The sequence below is a fragment of the Mustelus asterias genome, chromosome 10 (assembly GCF_964213995.1).
Source record: "Mustelus asterias chromosome 10, sMusAst1.hap1.1, whole genome shotgun sequence".
Taxonomy (NCBI): domain Eukaryota; kingdom Metazoa; phylum Chordata; class Chondrichthyes; order Carcharhiniformes; family Triakidae; genus Mustelus; species Mustelus asterias.
This window is the reverse complement of record NC_135810.1, coordinates 31,572,636-31,596,514: the sequence shown is the minus strand read 5'-3', so window position 1 is coordinate 31,596,514 and position 23,879 is coordinate 31,572,636. Positions and strand designations below refer to the sequence as shown.

General features: G+C 41.9%; 1 protein-coding gene across 2 annotated transcripts in view; it reads right to left on the bottom strand.

The window, feature by feature from the left end:
* gpc6a (glypican 6a) overlaps nucleotides 1-6,561 on the bottom strand; it is a 1,457,751-nt gene extending 1,451,190 nt beyond the window's left edge. For both annotated transcript variants that reach the window (XR_013498862.1, XM_078221645.1), the window contains exon 1: nucleotides 6,024-6,561. Coding sequence is in view for 1 of the 2 variants with exons in the window: in XM_078221645.1 (XP_078077771.1) it covers nucleotides 6,024-6,183 (160 nt within the window). In the remaining variant the exon portion in view is untranslated. The remainder of the gene's footprint in view (nucleotides 1-6,023) is intronic.
* Between the last annotated feature and the right edge of the window lie 17,318 nt (nucleotides 6,562-23,879).

The window sequence follows — 23,879 nt, the reverse complement described above, 5'->3', positions numbered from 1 at the left end:
TCTGTAAACTATACCGACAAAGGAGCAAGCATATCAGTTAGATATTTCCAGAAGACTCGTTTCAAAGTATTTTCACAAATACATTTCTGAATCGAGTCGGAACGGATTACTCTGTTATGTGTTTTGTCCATCATCATGTACTGAAATAACTGAGAGTGGGCTTTATACATGTGTAGTGTATGATTGCGGCTACTATAGAACAACAAAAGCATCAAAATCGAGACTTCTCTGTTTGTGTGGACAGAATTTTACTGAACAAAACTGTAGGTCTGTTCTTCTGACTCTAAAATCTCTCGAGTATGATACGGTATTAACACAGCTGCCAGCTACACAACAGAGCCTCCTTCTGGCTCAGCAGCAAACCAGCCAATGGCTCGCTTAATCGGCACTGTTCTACAATACATAATTAATCCTCACACTGGACTGGAGAATCACGTACAGATACTGCAACCTGTACAATTTTTCATAACTTCATTGGCCTAATTTATGTAGCTTTATTTCCACCACCATTATGCAGGACATATCAAACTCAGATTGAAAACCATCTTTTTAAAAAGCTGTGGAAGTAAGTCTGCATTTAAACTGGAGAATTGTACAGTATCCCTCTCCAATTGCCTTGTGAAAAGCTATCAGTTCTTCATTTGCAAGTTGTTTTATTTCACTATTTGTCACAGTCCTGCGATAGGATTCAGCAGGAGGAGCAGATGGAATTTGAATTTGAGCATTGTCAGGAAACGAGCTGCTGGAAAATCAGGTACATTGAGCTCCAGATAAGCAAACAGCCAATCCAAATTAAAATCTGAATATAAACACTCAATTCCTAAATCATTAATCAATCTGCCATATGTGGAACTCCTGATCTAATTTCATGGAAATATAAAGCATTCTATTGCATGCATAAAATAAATCTTAATTCTCCACAGTTTGACTAGAAAATTTCACCTAGAGACAGACACCAGGCTCGCTTCTGTGCAAAGTAATTTTTGTTCAGCATTTGCTAATATGTATTTTTGGCTTGAATTGTTGAATGAATAACTAAATGGTGATGCAAAGATCTTCTAATTAACTATTTGTGTCTGTAGGCTATAACAATCCTAATCCAAATACAAGACAAACTAGCAACAAAGTGATCCGATTTTTGAAATTCAATTATACAGGCAGTCACTTGGTGATCAGAATTTGAATATTGTTGAATAGAAAGACATGTTGTCGAAGATTTTATTCTTGCACTCATCAGGCCAAGCACAAGATTGCCAAATTTCAAACGATTGTGTGGTATATATTGTTGTCAGTTTTTGAAATTTGGCGTTCTTGCGGTGATTCTGATAACTGCAAGATGAATCTCATTGACAATATGTCTCCTTTTTTCAGCAAAATTCAATTATCCTCAATGAGCAATCAATAATCATTCATACTAAAATAAACTTCATGACTTCCATGATCATTCTACATAATTATTGTCTTTAAGTGAAACCAATGCCTCATGTAAAAATAGCAAAATACTGCGGATGTTGAAAATCTGAAATAAAAACAGAAAACACTGGAAAAACTTAGCAAGTCTGTCAGCATTTGTAAAGAGATGAAACAGTTAACATTTTTCGTCCATATGATTCTACTTCAGAGCTAAAGAAGAGTCTTATAGATAAGAAACATTAACCCTGTTTACCTCTCCATAGATCTGACAGACCTGCTGAGTTTTTCCAGCATTTTCTGCTTTTATTTCAATGTCTCGTGTGCTTGATTTAGAATAATCAGTTCTATGGTCACAAGATATTGTAAAACAAAGAACAGCAACAGTCTTTCCTTCTCAAACAAGGCACCTGCCTTCTTTCATGAGTATGGCACATTATTTTTCTGCAAAATCTGAAATAAAATGACTGGAGGTAATTTCCCAGAATCGAGTAAATTCTGTACTTAAAAATAAAAAAAAACATAAATGAAAGTCTCTTCAAATTCTTTTCAATTAAAGGGGTAAAGCAACACAAAAGTATTTAATTTTGGCAAAAATGGATATTCCAACTTAAAAGCCATAAAATAATCAGTTAATTAGATGTCGTCTCTCAATTAATTCCCATGCAGTTACAATGCTATATTTTATCTAAAAGTTTCAGTTGTGCTCTGCTTCCAGTTATTTTATTACATTTGGGTGTTTTTCTGAAAAATACAGCACTTCACCCCTGGAAAATGGAAAAGATTTTTTGTAGTTGTTTTTATTCATTGTTTTTACAACGCCTACCAATCTTAGAAGAGGTCAATTACATCGCTGACCTCCAGCAGTTCTGCACCTCAATCATTGAGCCTAAATCTCCAGTTATTGAATGTTATTGAAATAAATGCTGGGCTGGTTATCTGCAGGGAGGGGAGAGGCCATGAAAATGATGGTGGAGCATTTTAGCAGGCATATCTCCGAAGCGGAGCAAATGATCAGGCAAAGTGAGATACATTGTTAGTTGGGAATCTCTAGAACTTGCTGGTCAGTTTAAGCGACTCCTCCATTTTACTTGCACAAATGGCATCTCTCCATTAGCACCTCCAATATTTTGAAGAACATTGCTCTATTTGTACATTAACTGGCCATTAAACTTGCCACAAAAAGACAAGGCTCATAATTAATAGTTCAAGTACTCTTCTAACAATATGATCACTATTAATGACTGCCAATCAATCATTCTGACCCAGAAAGAAAACAATTCAAAACCGTGGAGTCTCATTCCTGCACATAGTAAATTGTTTGAGATTTTTAATGTATTTTTTTCTCTATCTTAATTCAATCTTTCTTTCTCTTTATTTCTTTTTGTACTTGATTTGACTCGAATTTGCCCTCTTTTTCCATCATTGCTAGTTTTTTCACAATCTTTAGATCTCATTTGTTGAGATGGTCTATTGCTCCCCCTGTTTACCAAAGTTCCAGGTGCCCTGTTGCCCTTGCCACAGCTCACAGTTACAACACATTATAGTACAAAATAAATTCAAGCTGACGAGGGCAGGAGTAAGATCTAACCGGAACATGCCCAACTCAGCATGATTTGGGTCATCATATTATTAACACATTTGTGAATGATTATTGCAAAGTCTTGTCTTGCCAATTGCATTACACAAAGATAACTTATGCAGGCGCATCAATCATGACAGCTGCTCATCAATTTTACCTTCAGTATCATAACCAGCTGGAGAAATGTGTTAAAAATGTGATGGCTATAAACCATCATCGCTCCATATGTTTCTGTGGGTCTGGTCACTCAGACCCCACTGCAAGATTCTAACTTGTCTCCTATTTGATTCCTTTGCCTCCCAGGCTCCAACCTACTTTTGAACTACTCCCTCAAACAGGCAGATTAATGAAATGCTCACCTTTACCTACAGCAAATCCATTAGGACAATATAAGTAAATAACAACTTGGTCAGTAAGTAATTAGTCATTTCCCAGTCCAATGATATCCAACCTGGTGTGAAAATTCACTGTTATTCTACTTACTTTTTGTTGAATTATTAACTCCCCTGCAGCACATTATGTTAAACCTATTTACTCCTGAAATAAAAGTTAAATTATATATATTCCATGTAATTAAAAATTTCTGTTGGTGAATAAGATTAAAATGTTAAATGGTCTAAATAATGGCTACTTTAGAAAACATCTACATTTTATCATTGGTTCGGCTTGTGACTGCATTGAGATTTTCCATACCAATCCATAAGCAATGCCAGAGGAGATCCATCAGCTTTTGGTACATTCCGTACGTTACAGAATTCTCAAATAATTTTCACACTTTTTCTTTCAAAATATTGGCAGACTTCAAGTACAGAAATATCGCCTTCATATGAAGAAGTCGAACACACTGTTAAATCAAAAATAAACTGCACCCAATAGATCCATTAATTAAATGTTCATAATTGAAGCTCGTGGAAAATGCACAGTTCTCCATTTACCACCAGGCCACTACCACCACTTCACAGACATAATTACACAGCCTGGATTAGCACAGGGAACCACAATGATTATGGACACTCCAGCAATACTCCTCCTCAATATAGAATCAAAGTATGTTCTCCGTAAAGTATGTTAAATAGATTCATGAATAACTCTAAGTGCTACCTGTAATGGACAAGAAAGAGAATCTATTACTGTGTTAAACAATATGAGAGCTTTTATATCAAACAGTCCTCCAGAGAAAGTGGTTGATCTGGCTTTCCTAGGATTGCTGAAACTATACACAGCTAACTGTGGACCTATAGCAAAATTAAGAACAGCTGGCATTATCCCTATAATAATTTTTGCCATATTTCCACTATTTTAATGTTAAAATAAATTCAAAACCCGTGTCACATCTAAACATCTCTGTGTATACATTGAACACTGGTTATTTTATTGGAAATACTGTCCAAAAATTGATCAGTGCAGCTATAAATAAGAATTACTCCTCATCATGACAGTTGGATATAATTTGTTTTCTGAGCTCATATTTGGAAGGCTATCAACATGATGTATAAACAACATCAGTGCCAACATTTCAGTAGTCTGAATAGGTGGTGAATGAAACCCAGTGGAAGCACAGTTAGAACTATCAAAAATATTCTGCCCTCTGAAAATTTGGAAGCACTGCCATCACAGCAACCAGAGATTTCCTTCTGGCAAAAATCTGATAAAGGTACCTGTTCATTGGATTCTAATAGCAATGCTAAGCATATTAGTGTAAACTGGTGTAAAACCACAGAATAAAATTCGGAAGTAAAACAATGTTGAAATTTTATGTACAAAGTAGTGGGCTGACAATGGGAGACCTCAATGTGTGATATTAAGCGATTTTAGTGAAATAACTTAATTTGAAAACACAAACAATTGTATTATTTGTGTATAATTGTAACAGCTATTGATTAAAAAGTAAAACTCTCAGGTTTTGATTTACATTATTTGACTTCCAAAACATGTCTCATTTGAAAATATAAACCATATAATTTCCCATTCCAGGATTATCAGTATCAGCCTCCATTCTAATTTAAGCCAGTCTCAGTTACTATTTCATAGTATTATTAAAAGACCACTTTAAAATAAGGAGGAAACTTAATTTAATATGGACAAATATAATTTCCTCTCTTCTGACTTGTGCACAAAGTATGTTGGTCGTAAGCTAGAACTTATCAGGAACAATATTGAGACATAATCCACCCAAAACCATTTGTGTATGTGCATATTCAAATCCCACTGTCGTATGTCTGTGCATAGCCACCAAGCTCAACAGACAGAGCAAATGTTGTGTATTCAATGTTATATATCTACTTTCCTTGGTAATAACCCCACTATCTCAAGTTTGCTGTCAGCACATTTTGTTGAAATACTAGACATTGATAATGAAGGAACTAAGTGAAAAGTAATTTTGCACAAAACTCTTAGAATTAATTACTGTTTGGTACATGTAGACACTTACAGCTTGGACCCTTTGGGCACATATTGGCCCAAGCTCCACGTGCACATTAGAGATCCCCTTACCAACCTTCACAAAATACAATTCCATATATAAAATATATTACGCTCATTTTCAGCGAGGTTAGTCCCAAATAAACATGGACCTGCAAATGTTTGTGCAGCTTTTGAATACTATGGTCCTGCCTCCAATGCTGGCAAGAATATTCTTTGTGCCACATGATCGGTCTTATGTTTAACATGTAATAACTCATTAAAGGATGATTTTCATCCCTGGTACAGTAAAGTGAAAAAAGTTGTGGGGGGAAGGGGTGAAGTCATTCTTTAACCATGTTAACCCACAGCTAGTGACAAAAAGATGTGCCTTTTAAATTCCACCTTGTAATTCAAATTTAAAACTTCAGAACTAAACCCAGACAATGAAAGCTAGTGGCTGTATCTTTCTTTCATTCTTTCGATAATGATTAAGCACACAGCTAAACTGAATGAAGTAACGACACAAAACGACTCCAACTTGTCCACCTTGAAAGGCAGCACTAAGTTTCTGGACCATTCTGAGTGTTTAAGTTGTGGAGCTGCTGTCGAAGGTGTGAAGTGTCCTTACCGGAGATCTCCTGGTAGGGGATGTTGCTGAGGCTGAATCCTTTCGCACTGTAAGCCTGTCTCACCTCAGAACAGGTCCGAGCTTTCGCATCAGCCAGAACCGAATCGCAAAACACAGTTAAAGTGCAGAGCACCGCCAAGAGAGCAGAAATCCAGGACATGGTGGTGGTGTGCGTGCAGACAGATGTTGAAAATCCACTTTTGTTTTTCTTGCCCCAGCCCAAACCCTGACGAACTCCCCTGAAAAGTCCTGTCAAACAGCGAGCAGAGGCCAATTCTCCAGGTAGCGCTGGCTGCTTTCCACTCGGCTCCCCGGCTGCAGATTAGGACATTGGTACACACACACACATACAGATATATAGTCCAGAGGGGGCTGACTACTTAAAAAGGCAAGAAGTCGCCGCTTTTTCCTCTAGCGATCCACTCTGGATGAGCTGAGGCCACCCTCATGGATCCCGATGTGTGTGTGTGTGGGTGAAATGCTGGTGTGTGCCTGATCAGTGAAGTTCACTCGGACAGCCTGAGACTGAAAGCTCCGAGTCAGAGAGATCCTGGAATATATTTAAAAAAAACCCTCCGCCTCTGGATGCTCTCAGATCCCAGAAGCAGGATACAAGGCAAAACCCGGACTGGACTTCTAGTGACGGAAGGCGCCTCTCAACTTCCTCACCACATCTTCTCCACACAGTGCATTCCTGTCAGGTAAATCTGTTCATTTCACCACAGCATTCCACTACAAATCGCAGTCTAGCTTTAAAGGGACATTTCTAAACTTCATTTAGCTGCTTTCTTGCTGGTAGTTAGTGAGTAAAGGCATTTTCATGGCAATGCTAAATACCTGCTGCTCTGTGGGACTGCCTGACTGCACAGCAGCAGCAGCCTGTGAATACAGACCTGCTCTACCCCCTTCAGTACTACCCCATCCCCCGCTCCAGAGCTGCACTGGGAAGATAATTATAATGTTTATTTTAAAATATCATCCTTTTTTTCCAGCAAAAAATAAACTGGCTTTGGTTTAGTGCTTTACCACATCTCACTCCACATGCCGTAATCACTTTGGAGTGCAGAAACTGTTGTGCAGTCAAAGGCAAGTAGTCACTGCAGCAACACCAACCTGCAAAAAGCAATGAGAAGAATGACTGGTTAAATCTGCTTTTTTTTATCAGTGTTGGTTGAGGGAAGAAATGTTGCCAAATCAGAGAGCAGTGTGCCTGTTCTTCCACAGAGCCCGCTATAGAATCTACTTGAACTATCAGTCACACAGGGCAACTGTGAAAATGCTGCATCCTTCCATACAACACTATTGTGTTGTTATCTCAGATTATGAACTTGTGCTTCCAGTAGAAACCCCAACCTTCTGACCCAGAAGTGAGTGGCCAGTGGGATAAAGTTGACGCAAGGAATGTTTGGCATGATGAGGGGAAGGAGAGGAATGGGAACAATATTGCAGAGGAAGTGGGAAAGGGAAAGAGAAGGGGAAAGGGGACGGCAAGTGGGAATCAGGAGGGGAAGGGGAAAGGTGAAATGGTCAGGATGGAGGAATGGGATTGAGTGGGGAGAACCCAGAAGGAAAAGAAAACAGTAAAATGGGGAAATGAGAACACTGGCCTGAATTGGTCTTGTATGCTTTAAAATGGAACACAAGTAAAACGGGGAAATAAGAATACCGGTCTGATCTGTTTTTCACATTCTGAAAAAGGAGGTGGAGATTGGGGAGGGTAAGTGAGTACAGAAGTGAGGGAAGTTGGGCGGCATGGTAGCACAGTGGTTAGCACTGCTGCTTCACAGCTCCAGGGACCTGGGTTCAATTCCCAGCTTGGGTCACTGTCTGTGTGGAGTTTGCACATTCTCCTCGTGTCTGCGTGGGTTTCCTCTGGGTGCTCCGGTTTCCTCCCACAGTCCAAAGATGTGTGGGTTAGGTTGATTGGCCATGCTAAAATTGCCCCTTAGTGTCCTGAGATGCATAGGTTAGAGGGATTAGTGGATAAATATGTAGGGATAAGGGGGTAGGGCCTGCGTGGGATTGTGGTCGGTGCAGACTCGATGGGCCAAGTGGCCTCTTTCTGCACTGTAGGGTTTCTATGATTCTTTCTAGAACAGGGAGTGAGGGCTGAGGGAGTGTGGGGAAGGAGAGTTAAGGGAGAATAGGGATGGGGAAATAGGAGAGGGAAAAAGAAAAGGGAAGATGGATATGGAAAGGTGGATACGGAAGGGAGGAATTAATGGGGAAGGAAAAAGGGAGGGGGGCTGGAAGGAAAAATACTTTCATTTATTTGCCTTTAATGATCCCCATATGTTTCAACGTGCTATACAGCTGCTGATGTACCTTCTGAAGTGGAGTCCTTTTTGTAGTGTAGGAAAGGCAACAGCAAATTTATGCACTCAAGCTAAACTCCAACAAAATGACCAGATAATCATATTTCTTTAGATATATTGACTGAGGTATGAATATTGGCCAGAGCACTAGGAATAATATCACGACTCTTCTTCAAAGTATTGCTGGGAAATTTGTTTTTACATGAACCTGAGAGAACAAACAGGGCCTCAGCTAATAATCTCACCTGAATGGCACACCTCCGATAGTGCAGAACTCGCTCAATACAGTGTTAGAGCAATAGCACAGATTTTATGATCAAGTCTCTGGAATAGGACCTGAGCCCACAACCTCCTGGGTGAGAGACAAGAGTCCTAAAACTGAGCCAGGACTGATACCTGACAGAGTATGGAGGGCAAATGCAGGGGAGGTAGTGAGGAAAGATGTTGAGCAAATAAAAATAGAATGGAGAGCTAATAAGAGAAGAGAATATGAAGGAATAGGAATAGATAGGATAGAAAGAGTAGAAGAGAAAAGAAGGAGAATAGGGAACAAGCAAAGAAAGGGAGGGAAGATGGATGGGAATAGAGGGACATGGATGGAATGGAGGAATACAGCAATACAAGTAGGCCATTTACTCGCTAGAATTTGTCTTGCCATTCAAGGAGCTGGTACCTGATGTGAGACCTAACTTCATGTTAACCCTTGATCCTTATTCTATTGGAGTTTTGGCTAAAAGAAATCTATCAAGCTCAGACCTAAATTTAATAATTGACTGAGCATCATCTGTTATGCAAAAGTTATTCTAAATGTCCACATCATTCGAGTGTTTCCTGATTTCATTTAGGGGTGCCACTGTGGCACAGTGGTTAGCAGAGCCAGAGACATGAGTTCGATTCTGGCCTTGGGTGACTGTGTGGAATTTGCACATTCTCCCCGTGTCTGCGTGGGTTTCCACCGGCTGGATCAGTTTCCTCCCAAAGTCCAAAGATGTGCAGGTTAGGTGGATTGGCTCTAAATTGGCTCTTAGTGTCCAAGGTATGTAAATTAGTTGGATTAACCATGGTAAATGCACAGGGCTCGGTGGAGATGGCAGGGTGGTGACTGGGTAAGATGCTCTTTCAGAGAGTAGGTGTAGATTCAGTGAGCTGAATGGTCTCCTTCTGCACTGAAGGGATTCTACTCCTGAAAGGTTTGGCTCTAATTTTTAGGCTACATTCCAGAATCCTAAATTCCCCAACTAGCAGAATTAGTTAATTTATATCTACCCTGCGTTTAATAACTTCAAAACTTAGACCAAATCACCCCTTAACCCTCTAAATTCCAGGGTGTTTAGTCCTACTTTATGTGATCTCTCCTTGAAATTTAACTCTTTGAATCCATGTATCATTCTAATATATCTGTGACGCAGTCTTTCCAAAACCAAGGAAGTGGGGAGATGGAGTAGGAAATGAGGGGTGCAGGTGAAGGAATGGGATGCCACAAGACAATAAGAAGCGCTTGAGCTTTTGAATATGGGGTTCCGGACATTTTATATGAAGATACTCAGCAACCTATGAGAAGACCAAAGGAAAAGGACTCGGACATTTTCTACAGCAGGTTTATATGCTTGGGTAGCATGGCATTTTAGGCATTTTATGCGTTGGGTTCATTTGTTTACAAAAACAGAAAATGCTGGAAAATTTCAGCAGGTCTGGCAGCATCTGTGGAGAGAGAATTGAGTCTGGACCCTTCGTCATAGCTGGCTTCAGCTCTTGAAGCATTGGTTCTATTCTCTCTCTTACTCTATTCTCTTACTCTATTCTCTTACTCTATTCTCTCTCCACAGATGCTGTCAGACCTGCTGAGATTTTCCAGCATTTTCCGTTATTGTTTCAAATTCCAGCATCCGCAGTATTTTGCTTTCAGCTCATTTGTTTATAAGGCTGATTGGATCTTTTTCCTGATTTTAATATATTAATGACCTGGATCTTGCTGTCTAGGGAAACCTGAAAGCATTTCAAACTGTGAGGAAGGTGTGTAGATCTTTACAAGGACATAGACAAGTTAGAGGAATGGGCAAACACCTGACAAATGATTTTCAATACAGAGAAATATGAGGTGATTTATTTTGGCAGGGAAAACATGGAGTGACAACATGAAACAAAGGGTACAACTATAAAGAGGATGCAAGTGCATGTATGTTTCCATAAGTCACTTTTTCCTTCATTGCTTAAGTTCATTGAAATCTCAGTTCTTCAATGCCTTCTCAGTCTCCAGTTCAGCAATGAATGATGTGACTGTGACAGCCTTCCCTGGAGTTGAAGATCATTCTTCTTCTGAAGCTCTTTGCCAGTGTGCTTCCAGGCAGCAACAAATTCCTCAGAGAAATAATTAATTAAATAATAAATAAAATAACTCCGAGTACTTTTCTTCTCATCCCAGAGAGTCCAAAGGTTGATGTATTTCAGTCTTCCCTCTTGGATCAGTCTTTTGTTGAAAAGTCCTCATTGTCCTTGCAGTTCCATCATCCTGAACCCTACACGCTGTTTCGCAGCAATGCTGCTAAATTGCTGTGTTCTTCTGCAGAAGAAACTCCACATGTTGCCAAAATATCTTTCCTAAAGGCCGAGAGCACTATGAGAAATTGAATCCTTCAGGACTGTAACTTGGGAGGGGAAGAGTAGGAGTTGGTATTGGGTCGAATCTGTAGTTGTAAAAAGGGAGTTACAGAAATGCAACGCAAATAGTTAAAGAAATAGTTTCCTATTGATATTGCTAATGGGAGAGTATACTTGGGGTGCGGTGCAGTATGAAGGGTTAACATAGTATGATGTTGATCATAGGTGATGACGTATCACTGATGTCACTCAGTCCTGTGTTAGGCTAGACTATACCCTGTAACCTATTTAGATATAGTATCAATAAACAAGTGTTAAGCAGATACCAGAGTTTGACGACAGTCTGCTTTCCAACCGAGTACCAAGCCGAGAGTCCATTGATAAAAAGGATCATTTCAGAACAACCTGGTTATGTGCGTACCAGCTCCAAAAGGTTGGACTTTTTTGCCTTCCCTAAAATGCTTCTGATCTGATGTAACAAAAAGGTGCTCTCCATTTCCATATTTTAAACCAAAATTGCTTAATTATTTGTTGACAGTGGAATCATCATAGATTCCATTGCTATCAGTTTCTCCCAAAGAACTCAAACAAAAAGCTTAGCAGCATTGCTGAAGTTATGGGCAGGTGCATTGAGCCAGTGAACCATGATTTATGAATCAATGATGGCATTGCAAGCTGCTCTGTCAATAGAATTGCCAACTCTTGTTGGACATATTCCTGGAGATATCAACACATTACTTCCCACTGCCAACCACCTCCATCAAATAGCTTTCTTTACCCATCTCTGATATATTTATAACTGAAAAAGGAAATTGTTCAAATAAAATGAAAAATATCACAGTTTGTAAATGATCCTAAGTTGCTTTCAGCAGCGTATTTTTTTAAAACTCATTCATTCATGGGATGCAGGCATCACTGGCTAGGTCTGCATAATGCCCATCCCGAATTGCCCTCGAGAACAACCTCCTTGAACCCCTGCTGTCCATGTGGTATTTAGGAGGAAGTCCCAGGATTTTGACCCAGTGACAGTGAAGAAACAGCAAAATATATCCAAGTCATGATGGTGAATGGCTTGGAGGGGAACTTCCAGGTGGCAGTGTTCTGCTAAATGATAGTGGTTGTGGGTTTGAAAGGTGCTGTCCAACAGTCCTCAGTGAGTTCCTCAGTGCATCTTTTAGATCGTACATATTGATATTGTGTTTCGTTGACAGAGGGAGTAAATGTTGTGGATGGGGTGCCAATCAAGTGGACAGTTTTGTCCTGGATGCTGTCAAGCTTCTTGAGTGTTGTTGGGACTGCACTCATCCAGGCAATGGAGAGTATTCCATCACACTCCTGACTTGTGCCTTGTAGATGGTGAACAGGCTTTGCGGAGTCAGGAGGTGAGTTACTTACCACAGGATTGTGAACCTCTGACCTGCCCTTGTAACCATAATATTTATATATCTAGTCCAGTTTACCCTAGGATGTTGGTAGTGGTGGGCTTCAGCGATGGTAATGCTATTGAATGTCAAGCGGCAATGATTAAATTCTATCTTGTTGGAAATGCTCATTGCCTGGCACTTGTGTGCTGCGAATGTTACTTGCCATTTGTCAGCCCAAGCCTGGATATTGTCCAGGTTTTGCTGCATTTAGACGTGGGCTGTTTCAGTATTTGAGGAGTCGCAAATAGTGCTGAACATTGTGCAGTCATCAGCAAACATCCCCACTTCTGACCTTATGCTGAAAGGAAGGTCCTATATGAAGCAGCTGAAGATGGTTAGGCCCAGGACATTTTGTCTCAGGAATGACTCCAACCGGTGGAGTGTTTTCCCACTGATACCCTTTGACTCCAGTTTTACTGAGGCTCCTTGATGCCATGCTCAGTCAAATGCTGCCTTGATGTCAAGGGCAGTCTAACCTCAACTCTGGAGTACAGCACATTTGCCTATGTTTGAACCAAGTCTGCAATGAGGTCAGGAGCTGAGTGACCCTGGCAGAACCCAAACTGAGTGTCAGTGAGCAGGTAGGTAAGCATGTGCTGCTTAATAGCTCTGTCGATGACCCCGTCCATTACTTTAGTGATGAGCAAGAGTAGATTAATGGGGTGGTAATTGATTAGCATGGATTTATCTTGCTTTTTGTGCAGAGGACATACCTGGGCAATTTTCCACATTGCCAGACAGATGCCAATGTTGTAGCTGTACTGGAACAGCTCAAATAGGGGCGTGGCCAGTTCTGGAGTACAGGTCTTCAGTACCACTGCCAGAATATTGTCAGGGCCCACAGCCTTTGCAGTATCCAGTGCCTTCAGTAATTTCTTGATATCATGTGGAGTGAATTGAATTGGCACCTAGGGACCTCAGAGGAAACTGGGGGTTGACTTGGAGGAGATCAGGGAGGACAAAATGAATCATCTATTCAGAACTTTTGGCTAAAGATTGTTGCGAATGCTTACGTCTTATCTTTCACACTTACGCGCTGGGCTCCCCCATCATTGAGGATGGGGATATTTGTGGAGCCTCCTCGTCCAGTGAGTTGTTTAATTGTCCACCACCATTCACGGTTGGATGTGACAGGAGTGCAGAGCTTCAATCTGATCCATTGGTTGTGGAATCACTTAGCTCTGTGTATTACTTGCTGTTTTTGTAGTATGTTTAGCATGCAGGTAGTCCTGTGCTGTAGCTTCACACGGTTTAGGAATGCCTGGTGCTGCTCCTGGCATGCCCTCCTGCACTCTTCATTGAACCAAGGTTGATCCCCAGGTTTGATGATAATGGTAGAGTGGGGTTATGCCAGGCCATTAGGTTACAGATTCTGATGGCCCTCAGTGCCCAATCTTGAGTTGCTAGATCTGTATGAAATCTATTAGCATTTAGGACGATGGTAGCGCCACACAACATGATGAAAGGTATCCCCAATGTGAATACAGGACTTTGTCTCCGCAAGGCAGTCACTCCTACCAATGGACAGATGCCTTTACGGCAGACAGGTTGGTGGGGATGAGGTCAAGTATGTTTTTCCCTCACCGCCTGCCACAGCCCAGTCTAGCAGATATGTGGTAATCAGCAGGACGTCTGACCATGTTTGACCTGATGTCTTGAGACGTCATGGGTTCAGAGATGATGTTGAGGTCTCCCAGGGCAACTCCCTCCTGACTGTATATCATAGAGTCATCGAGGTTTACAGCATGAAAACAGGCCCTTCAGCCCAACTTGTCCATGCCACCCCTTTTTTTTAACCCCTAACTCGTCTCAATTGCCCGCATTTGGCCCATATCCCTCCATACCCATCTTGCCCATCTAACTGTCTAAATGCTTTTTAAAAGACAGAATTGTACCCACATCTACTACTACCTCTGGTAGCTTGTTCCAGACACTCACCACCCTCTGTGAAAAAATTGCCCCTCTGGGCCCTTTGGTATCTCTCCCCTTTCACCTTAAACCTATGCCCTCTAGTTATAGACTCCCCTACGTTTGGGAAAAGATATTGACTATTGAGCTGATCTATGCCCCTCATTATTTTATAGACCTCTATAAGATCACCCTCAGTGCTCCAGGGAAAAAAGTCCCAGTCTATCCAGCCTCTCCTTATAACTCAAATATATATTTATAACTCAAATATATCACTGTGCTGCCACCTTTGCTGGGCCTGACCAGCCAGTGCTGTCTGAGTCATTGTCTGTAAGCTGAGCATGACTATGTCATAAAATCATACAGTGCAGAAGAGACCTTTCAGCCCATCGAGTTCGCACGGACACATTGGAAACACCTAACCTTCCACCTAATCCCATCTGCCAGCACTTGGCCCATAGTCCTGAATGTTATGATGTGTTAAGTGCTCATCCAGATATTTTTTAAAGGATGAGAGGCAACCCACCTCCACCACCCACCCAGGTAGCACATTCCAGACTGTCACCGCCCTCTGGGTAAAAAGGTTTTTCCTCACATCCCCCCCCCAAACCTCCCGTCCCTCATCATGAACCTCGTGACTGGCCCGTCAACTAAGTGGAATAGCTGCTCCTTATTCACTCTGTCCATGTCTCATAATTTTGTACACCTCGATCAGGTCACCCCTCAATCTTCTCTGCTCCAATGAAAACAACCCATGTCTATCCAACCTCTCTTCATAACGCAAATGTTCCATCCCAGGCAGCATCCTGGTGAATCTCCTCTGCATCCCCTCCAATGCAATCACATCCTTCAGATAATGTGGCGACCAGGGCTACACACAGTACTTTAGCTGTGGCCTCACCAAAGTTCTATATAACTCCAATGTGACGTCCCTGCTTTTGTAATCTATGCCTTGACTGATAAAGGCAAATGTCCTGTATGCCTTTTTCACCACCCTACTAACATGCCCTGCTGCTTTCAGAGATCTGTGGACAAACACGCCAAGGTCCCTTTGTTCCACAGAATTTCCTAATGGCCTACCATTCATTGGATACTTTCTTGTCAAATTACTCCTTCCAAAGTGTATCAGCTCACACTTTTCGGGGTTAAATTCAGGCTGGTCTGTGAGACAGGTCTCCCAATTTTGGCGGAAGCCCCCAGATGTTCATAAGGAGAATTTTGCAGAGTCAACATGGCTGAGTTTGCCATTGTCATTTCCGGTGCATAGGTTGATGCTGGGTGGACTGTGCAGTTTTATTTCTGATCCAATTTTGGTATTTTTAGTGGTTTGGTACATTTCAGAGGGCAGCAGACTTCCTTCCTTAAAGGACATTAGTGAACCGTTTGTTGACAACTGCCAATAGTTCGAATCCACTATCTGCCACAGTGGGATTCAAATCCCAGTGCCCTAACCTTTAAAATACTGGTCCAGCGACAATCCCACCACACCACTGCCTTCCCCATGCCTAGTAAAGATATATCATATTCCTAACTTTTAAAATGCAAATTTTATTCAGTGTGAACTCTTTGAAATGAATTTTTGGATTTTAAAATGAACCATATGTTGCTGCAAAGTTAAACACCAAAAATCAGATGACCAATCCTGTGTATTCAAAAACTGACTCACTATCTAACAGGGACAAAATGATACATCCCAGACAAAAAGTGTTAACTACACGTAACCTGGCATGTTCAAAAGACATTCTGGAATTGAATGTGCCTTTATTTAAACAAGGAAGGTGATTGTTCTAATCCCTGCCCCTCCTACCTCCACCTAGGATGATTGTCTTAAAACAATGAAAAGTTTAACAACACCAGGTTAAAGTCCAACAGGTTTATTTGGTAGCAAAAGCCACACAAGCTTTCGGAGCTCCAAGCCCCTTCTTCAGGTGAAGAAGAAGGACCTGAAGAAGGGGCTTGGCGCTCCGAAAGCTTGTGTGGCTTTTGCTACCAAATAAACCTGTTGGACTTTAACCTGGTGTTGTTAAACTTCTTACTGCGTTTATCCCAGTCCAATGCCGGCATCTCCACATTAAAACAATGAACCAGGTCAACCTAAGACCATCACCATATTTGGAAAAGGGAATTGAATTGACAACAATTATAAGGAGATAAGTCTTTAATTCCTGACGACTCCAGGACAATCTGGAGGCTTGACAACTCTGCCTGTCCATTGGATTGTGGAACAACTTGTTCATCTCTAAGTGTAGTCCCAGTAAAATTAAACTCATGCATATGCTTGTTAAAGTAAAAAGCCAGAATCTGCTACCAGAATAGTGCTGAGTTTAATGACATTTGCTGTTATTAATGTGTTAATCATTCAGCAATTTGTGGTGAGAAAGTGGAAGCTCACCTTCAAGCTGCCTGCAAATTTCATAATATTATGTTTGCACACTAATTGGCAAATAATATTGTCACAGGAAATCTGCAATGTTATTGTGTAAGTACCTTTGTAGTGACAGGTTTAATGTTCCTGCAATGCCACTTATTCTTGTTGGCCCAAAAAGGGAACAATTGAAGCAGTGGAGTCTCATTCTGAGGCCTAGTAAATTGTTGTTTGAGAGTTTTAAAACATAGTCATTTCTCACACCACTCTGTCTCATTTTACTCTCTCTTTAACTAAGCTTCCTTCCCTCCAGAATTGTTCTGCAGTCCTCAGGGAATAAATATTAATTTTCTGGATATTGTGGCAAGCAACCTTGGAGAAAAGTCATCTTGGCGTGATTTTTTTTTCTCCATTTTCACTGAATACACTTACTTGTTCATTATAAAACTATTGAAGATGTATTGTTAGGGCAGAGTGGATGGCAGAAGTAGGCCATGTGATGAAACCTCCAGGTTTACATCCAACCAAAATTGGCAATCCACAAATATGAGGATGTCTTCAGAAATTCAAGGAGACATTGAGAGGTCAAGAGCAAAGCAGTTATAAGACAGTGTTGCTGATGCTATATCAAGAAAATGGTCTGCGATCCACAGTTAGCAGAATCTTAGCTGTAACAAACATTTCTTTATGACATAGCAAACTGTCAACTGCCAGTTCATTTCCAAAGAACAAAGGGCTGTCAATTCAAAAAAGGAGTAAAGTAAGAAGAAGGCACATTTCCTTTCAGATCATCAAGACATCCAAAGCACTTCATAGACAAGCAATTATTTTCGAAGCACACAGATTGTTGTTTTATAGGCAGTTGTGATTGATACCAAGGTTCCACAAGTAGTAATTAAGTAACTAATCTGTTCTTTCAGCTCTTTAAATTAAGCAATAAATGTTGGTTTAGGATAGCCAATAAACTCTCTGCTCTTCTTTGACAAGGTCCCATGGCTATTTTTTTTACATTCACATGAACAGCCAGTTGGAGCCTTAGTTTAACTTCTCATCCAAAATCTGCCTCTCGCAACAGTGTAGCATGACCTAGCCCTGAACGACGGTATCAATCTAAATAATCCGCTTAAATCTTGGAATGAGACTGGAACTGGCAAACTTCCGCCGAGTTCTGCATGTGCAACAAAAGCTGTTAATCTCTAACATCTACCAGTTCAGATGAAAGGTCATTGACCTGAAACATGTTAACTCCATTTCTCTTCATAGATACTAGTTGACCTGATGAGTGATTCTCGCATTTTCTGTTCTTAATCCAGCCAGTAGCAATCCCATTCTCATCTAAAAACCAGACAAACCCTTTCCAGGAGGCATCATTAGATAGCAGCCAGGAATAATGCTTTTTTATTCTCTAAATAGATCACAGAGAAGTCTTAAACTATCCTTTATTTCCAACATACACATTACATGATTGATTCCCAGCTCCCCAAATCCCAAAATAGCCTTTGTTTTCTCCATAACATTTTAGATGTCTTGGATGTGGAGTATGCCATCACATACTCCCTGTAAAACCTGAGAGGCAACTTTATTCCAGACTGGGAAAATTTATCCTATCACACCTTTTCACTTCTTCCAAAAAATAGGCTCTGAACCTCGCTTTTACTTTATCAAGAGCTGCAGCTGACTGTAGAGAAGAAGGTTTATACAAACTGAAATCAATTGAACAGCACCACGCTAGTTATAAATGTTGGTTGAATTCAAGATATTTAAAAATGGTGTACATTTTCCCTTTGGATGCAGTTCTTTGATTTGATTTGATTTATTATTGTCACGTATTAGCACACAGTGAAAAGTATTGTTTCTTGCGCGCTATACAGACAAAACATACCATTCATAGAGGAGGAAACGAGAGATTGCAGAATGTAGTGTTACAGTTATCTCTAGAGTGTAGAGAAAGATCAACTTAATGCAAGGTCAGTCCAATCAAAAGTCTGATGGCAGCAGGGAAGAAACTGTCTTGTGTCGTTTGGTACGTGACCTCAGACTTTTGTATCTTTTTCCTGATGGAAGAAGGTGGAAAAGAGAATGTCTGGGGTGCGTGGGGTCCTTAATTATGCTGGCTGCTTTGCCAAGGCAGTGGGAAGTATAGACAATGCCAATGGATGGGAGGCTGGTTTGCAAGATGGATTGGGCTACATTCACAACCTTTTGCAGTTTCTTGCGGTCTTGGGCAGAGCAGGAACCATACCAAGCTGTGATACAACCAAAAAGAATGCTTTCTATGGTGCATCTGTAAAAGTTGGTGAGAGTCGTAGCTGACATGCCAAATTTCCTTCGTCTTCTGAGAAAGTAGAGGCATTGGTGGGCTTTCTTAACTATAGTGTTGGCATGGGGGGACCAGGGCAAGTTGTTGGCGATTTGGATACCTAAAACCTTGAAGCTCTTGACCCTTTCTACTTCGTCCCCATTGATGTAGACAGGGGCATGTTCTCCTGTATGCTTCCTGTAGTTGATGACAATCTCCTTCATTTTGTTGACATTGAGGAAAAGATTATTGTTGCCACACCAGTTCACCAGATTCTCTATCTCTTTCCTATACTCCGTCTCGTTATTGTTTGAGACCTGACCCACTATGGTGGTGTCATCAGCAAACTTGAAAATCGAATTGGAGGGGATTTTGTTATAAGTGTATAAGGAGTATAGTAGGGGGCTGAGAACAGCGCCTTGAGGGGCACCGATGCTGAGGATGATCGTAGAGGAGGTGTTGTTGCCTATCCTTACTGATTGTGGTCTGGGGGTAGGAAGTTCAGGATCTTGTCGCAGAGGGAGGAGCTGAGGCCCAGGCCACAGAGTGGGCAGAGCAATAGTTCTAGACACCTGGTCACATGAACAGAAGGCTTGGCATATTTTGTTGGTCACCCTTTTTTCTATTATGCAGCTGGGCTGTCCAGGCATTGGGGTCACTGATAGATCTATTGGAAGATGGAATTTCCCCTGAGACCTCCAGCATTTATATGATAAAGGAGAGGTGGCTTAAAAGAGAAGCGCCAAATCTCAATATCAAAAGCATGTCCTTCTGATCTTAATGATTCTGAGCATATCTTGTTTGTTCATTGGTCTTGAGGAGAGAAATTTCTCTGTATGGTTGTAATTCCTAACATTTGGGGGATTAAATTAGATAGCCCCAGAAATGGGCTGCAGAGATTCTGATGGATGATTCGCCCATGCCCATTCAAAATAATGCAGGCAGACTCCAAACTTCATTCTACTTACTAATTATAATGATCATGGCACACAGTTCAGTGCAGTACATGCTGTTGACTGGATGCACAACTCACTAGGGAGTCCAATTTATTCAAGATTAGTTGCACTATTTACAGCCAGATCTTACCAGGTTGCAGCATGAGCTGCAAGTCATGCAAAATGAGTTGGAGACGAGTAAAAAAACCTTGAGAAATGGCACAACAGGCCAAGGATCATGCACCAAGATTTTCCAATGCATCACTGGAGGATTTGGTGCAGGAGTTGTACAGGAGCAGAAAGGTCCCCTTCCCTCAGGGAGCAGGACGCCCTCCAAGCAGATCCGTGGGAGCAAGTAGTCACTGTGGTTAATGCCAGCGGTCTCCCAAAAGAGCTGGATGCAGTGCCAAACCAAGTTGAATAACCTCACACAAGTGGCCAAGGTCAGTGAATACAAATTCACATATCATTCCCTTACAAATAAACTATTAGCCTGGCATGCTGCTTCCTCTAGTCATCATACCCCCTTCAACTTATCCCAAAATTCTCCATCAACCATACCTTAAATCCATAACCTCATCTCACCCCCAGACACTTAGCGCTGCTGTGAGTTGCACATTCACATCTCACAGCTTGCATGCACTATCAACTATTCAACTATGGAAGGCACATCACCTAAACATATTATGCTACATTCACTGAGAGACATCTCTGTCTCTTACAGTGCAAGGTGATTCATTATTGGAGGCAGCAAGGCCCAACAAGAAAGGCACACTACATGATGCAATGGAGAATCCAGTGCCCAAAATCATTGGTGTTGACATAACTGGGGCCATGATCAGCAGCGGGGCTAAAAACATTAAGGATAATGGTGTGTTTCTACTACTTTCTCACATTCCACATCCCCGATCAGCCCGCAATCTCTCAAGAATTGTAAACTGTCGTCACCACACACCTCTGGCCATCCCCTCTTCCCTCACACCAACCCTACTTGTCAGCCTTTACACTTTCAGATAGCCAAGAACTGGTCAGCCAGTGGGGTAGGAAGCAAAAGTCCCTGTGGAGCAAGAGAATGATGATGAAGCAACGTTATCACTGGATCTTACACTCACAACCACCAGCTCAGACATTGGTGTTCTGTGAATATTAAATGGTGGCTGAGAGGCTTCATTTGTACATGACCATTCACCAGACCTGAGTGAACTGCAGCTAGACCAGTGAGAAAGGGTGTCAGCTCATGGGAGCTCAGGGTTGAACATGAGGTCTGCTGTATATTCTGCATTACAACAATGAACATATTTCAAAAAGTATATCATTGGCTGTAAAGTCCTTTAAGACACCTGGTGACCTTGAAAAAGCATTATATGAATGCACATCTTCCCCGTTGTCTTTTTGCAGAAGATTCAGATGAGAACTTCAATCGGCTGATATATAGAAAATGCTGATGGGCATTCACATGGAAATGCATTGGCAAGCCTACCAGAAACCTTGCTGTTACTGTCAATGAAGACGGAAGAGCCCAGCTTCAAAGTTGGCACAGGTCTTTGTGCAGTGCTTTGAGACCACCCTTGCCACTGTGGGAATGATGGTAAATGCCATGATGAGATTGTGCAGGATGCAGTAGATGATGGAGAACCATTGAAGATACCAGGAGACAGTATCGGACCAAGCTAGAGTTCCCGGTGAGCCACATGGACTCCAGTGGCAAGGACTGCAGGACATAACAGGCTACAAGATGAAGGCATATAGAATCATTGGCACCAATGCACTCCTCCCTGAGAAGCTCAATGCATTCTATGCCTATTTTGAGCAAGAGGTCAACGAGAACACACCTTCCGACCCAGAAGCCTCTGCTGAACTGGTATCCGAGGTCACCATTGCAGACGTCAGATGAGCCTTCTCGAAAGTCAATCCACAGAAGGCGACTGGCTTGGATGGAGTACTGGGATGAGCACTCAGATCCTGCATGGACCAGCTGTCGGGGATATTTGCAGACATCTTTAACCTCTCCTTACATCAATCTGAGGTCCTTACCTGCTTCACCTGAATATCCAAGAAGCGTTCCTTAATGATATCACCCGGTGGCTCTGAGATCCATAGAAACCCTACAGTACAGAAGGAGGCCATTCAGCCCATCGAGTTGGCATCAACAACAATCTCATCCAGGCCATATCCCCGTAATCCCACATATTTACCTCACTAATCCCTCTAACCTGTGCTTCCCGGGAGACTAAGGGGCAATTTAGCATGGCTAATTCACCTAACCCACACATCATTGGACTGTGGAAGGAAACCGGAGCACCCAGAGGAAACCCACGCAGACACAGGGAGAACATAAGTGACCCAAGCCAGGAATTGGACCCAGGTCCCTGGAGCTGTGAGGCAACAGTGCTAACCACTGTGCCACCGTGCTACCCTAATCCATCATTATGAAGTGCTTCGAAAGGTTAGTTATGGTATGGATCAATTCCAGCCTCTCAGATTGCCTGGATCCACTACAGTTTGCCTATCACTGCAACAGGTCCACAGCAGATGCCATCTCCCTGGCTCGACACTCAACCCTGGTTCACCTGGATAACAAAGACACTCATGTCAGACTTCTATTTATTGACTACAGCTTAGCCTTCAACACCAGTATTCCTACAAAAGTCACCTCCAAGCTCCATGGCCAGGGCTTGGCTCCTCTCACTGTGACTGGATCCTAACTGTGACTTACTAACGCACAGACCACAATCAGAAAAGATAGGCAACAACACCTATTACAATTATCCTCAACACCAGTGCCCTGCAAGGCTGTGTCCTCAGCCCCTTGCTGTGCTCCTTATAGACCTATGATTGTGTGGCCAAATTCCCCCCCAACTCAATTTTCAAGTTTGCTGATGACACCACCATTGTGAGTCAGATCTCAAACAATGATGAGACAGAGTACAGGAAAGAGATAGGGGGCAGGATTTTCTGGCCGCGCTTGCCCCAAAACCGGAAAAACCCACCCGAGGTCAATGGACCTTTGCATGATCCACCTCTCGTCCGCTACGATTCCTGTGGCAGACGGGATGGGAAAACTCTTCCCCCCCCCCCCCCCCGCAGAGAATCTGGTGAATTGGTACAACAGGAATCTCTCCCTCAATATCAGTAAAACGAAGGAGATAGTTATCGACTTCAGGAAGCGTAGTGGAGGACATGCCCCTGTCTAAATCAATGGGGATGAGGTGGAAATGGTCGAGAGTTTCAAGTTTCTAGGTGTCCAGATCACAACAACCTGTCCTGGCCCCTCCATGACAACGCTATAAATACTAAAGCCCACCGAATCCTCTACTTCCTCAGGAACATAAGGAAATTCGGCATGTCCGCTGCAACTTTTACAGATGCACCATAGAAAGCATCATTCCTAGATGTATCACAGCTTGGTATGGCTCCTGCTCTGACCAAGACCACAAGAAACTACAAAGGGTTGTGAACGAAGCCCAGTCCACATGGACTCCCACAAACCAGCCTCCCATCCATTGACTCTGTCTACACTTCCCACTGCCTCAGAAAAGCAGTCAGCATAATCAAGGGCCCCACACACCCCGGACATACTCTCTTCCACCTTCCATCAGGAAAAAGATACAAAAATTTGAGATCACATACCAACTGACTCAAGAACAGCTTCTTCCCTGCTGCCATTAGTCTTTTGAATGGACCTACCTTATATTAAGTTGGTCTTTCTCAACACCCTAGCTATTCCATTGACACTCTTGATTACCTGTGAGTATTGGGCTATGGTCACTCTGCCTATATATTCTGTGCCTACACTTCTCTCCACTTCACCTGACAAAGGAGCAATGCTCTGAAAGCTTGTGATTTCAAATAAACCTGTTGGACAATAACCTGGTGTCTCCACATCTAGCTATGACTGTAACACTGCATTCTGTACCATCTCCTTTCCTTCTCTATGAATGGTATTCTTTGTCTGTATAGCATGCAAAAAACAATACTTTTCACGATGTTTTCACAGAATGTTCTATTCCGA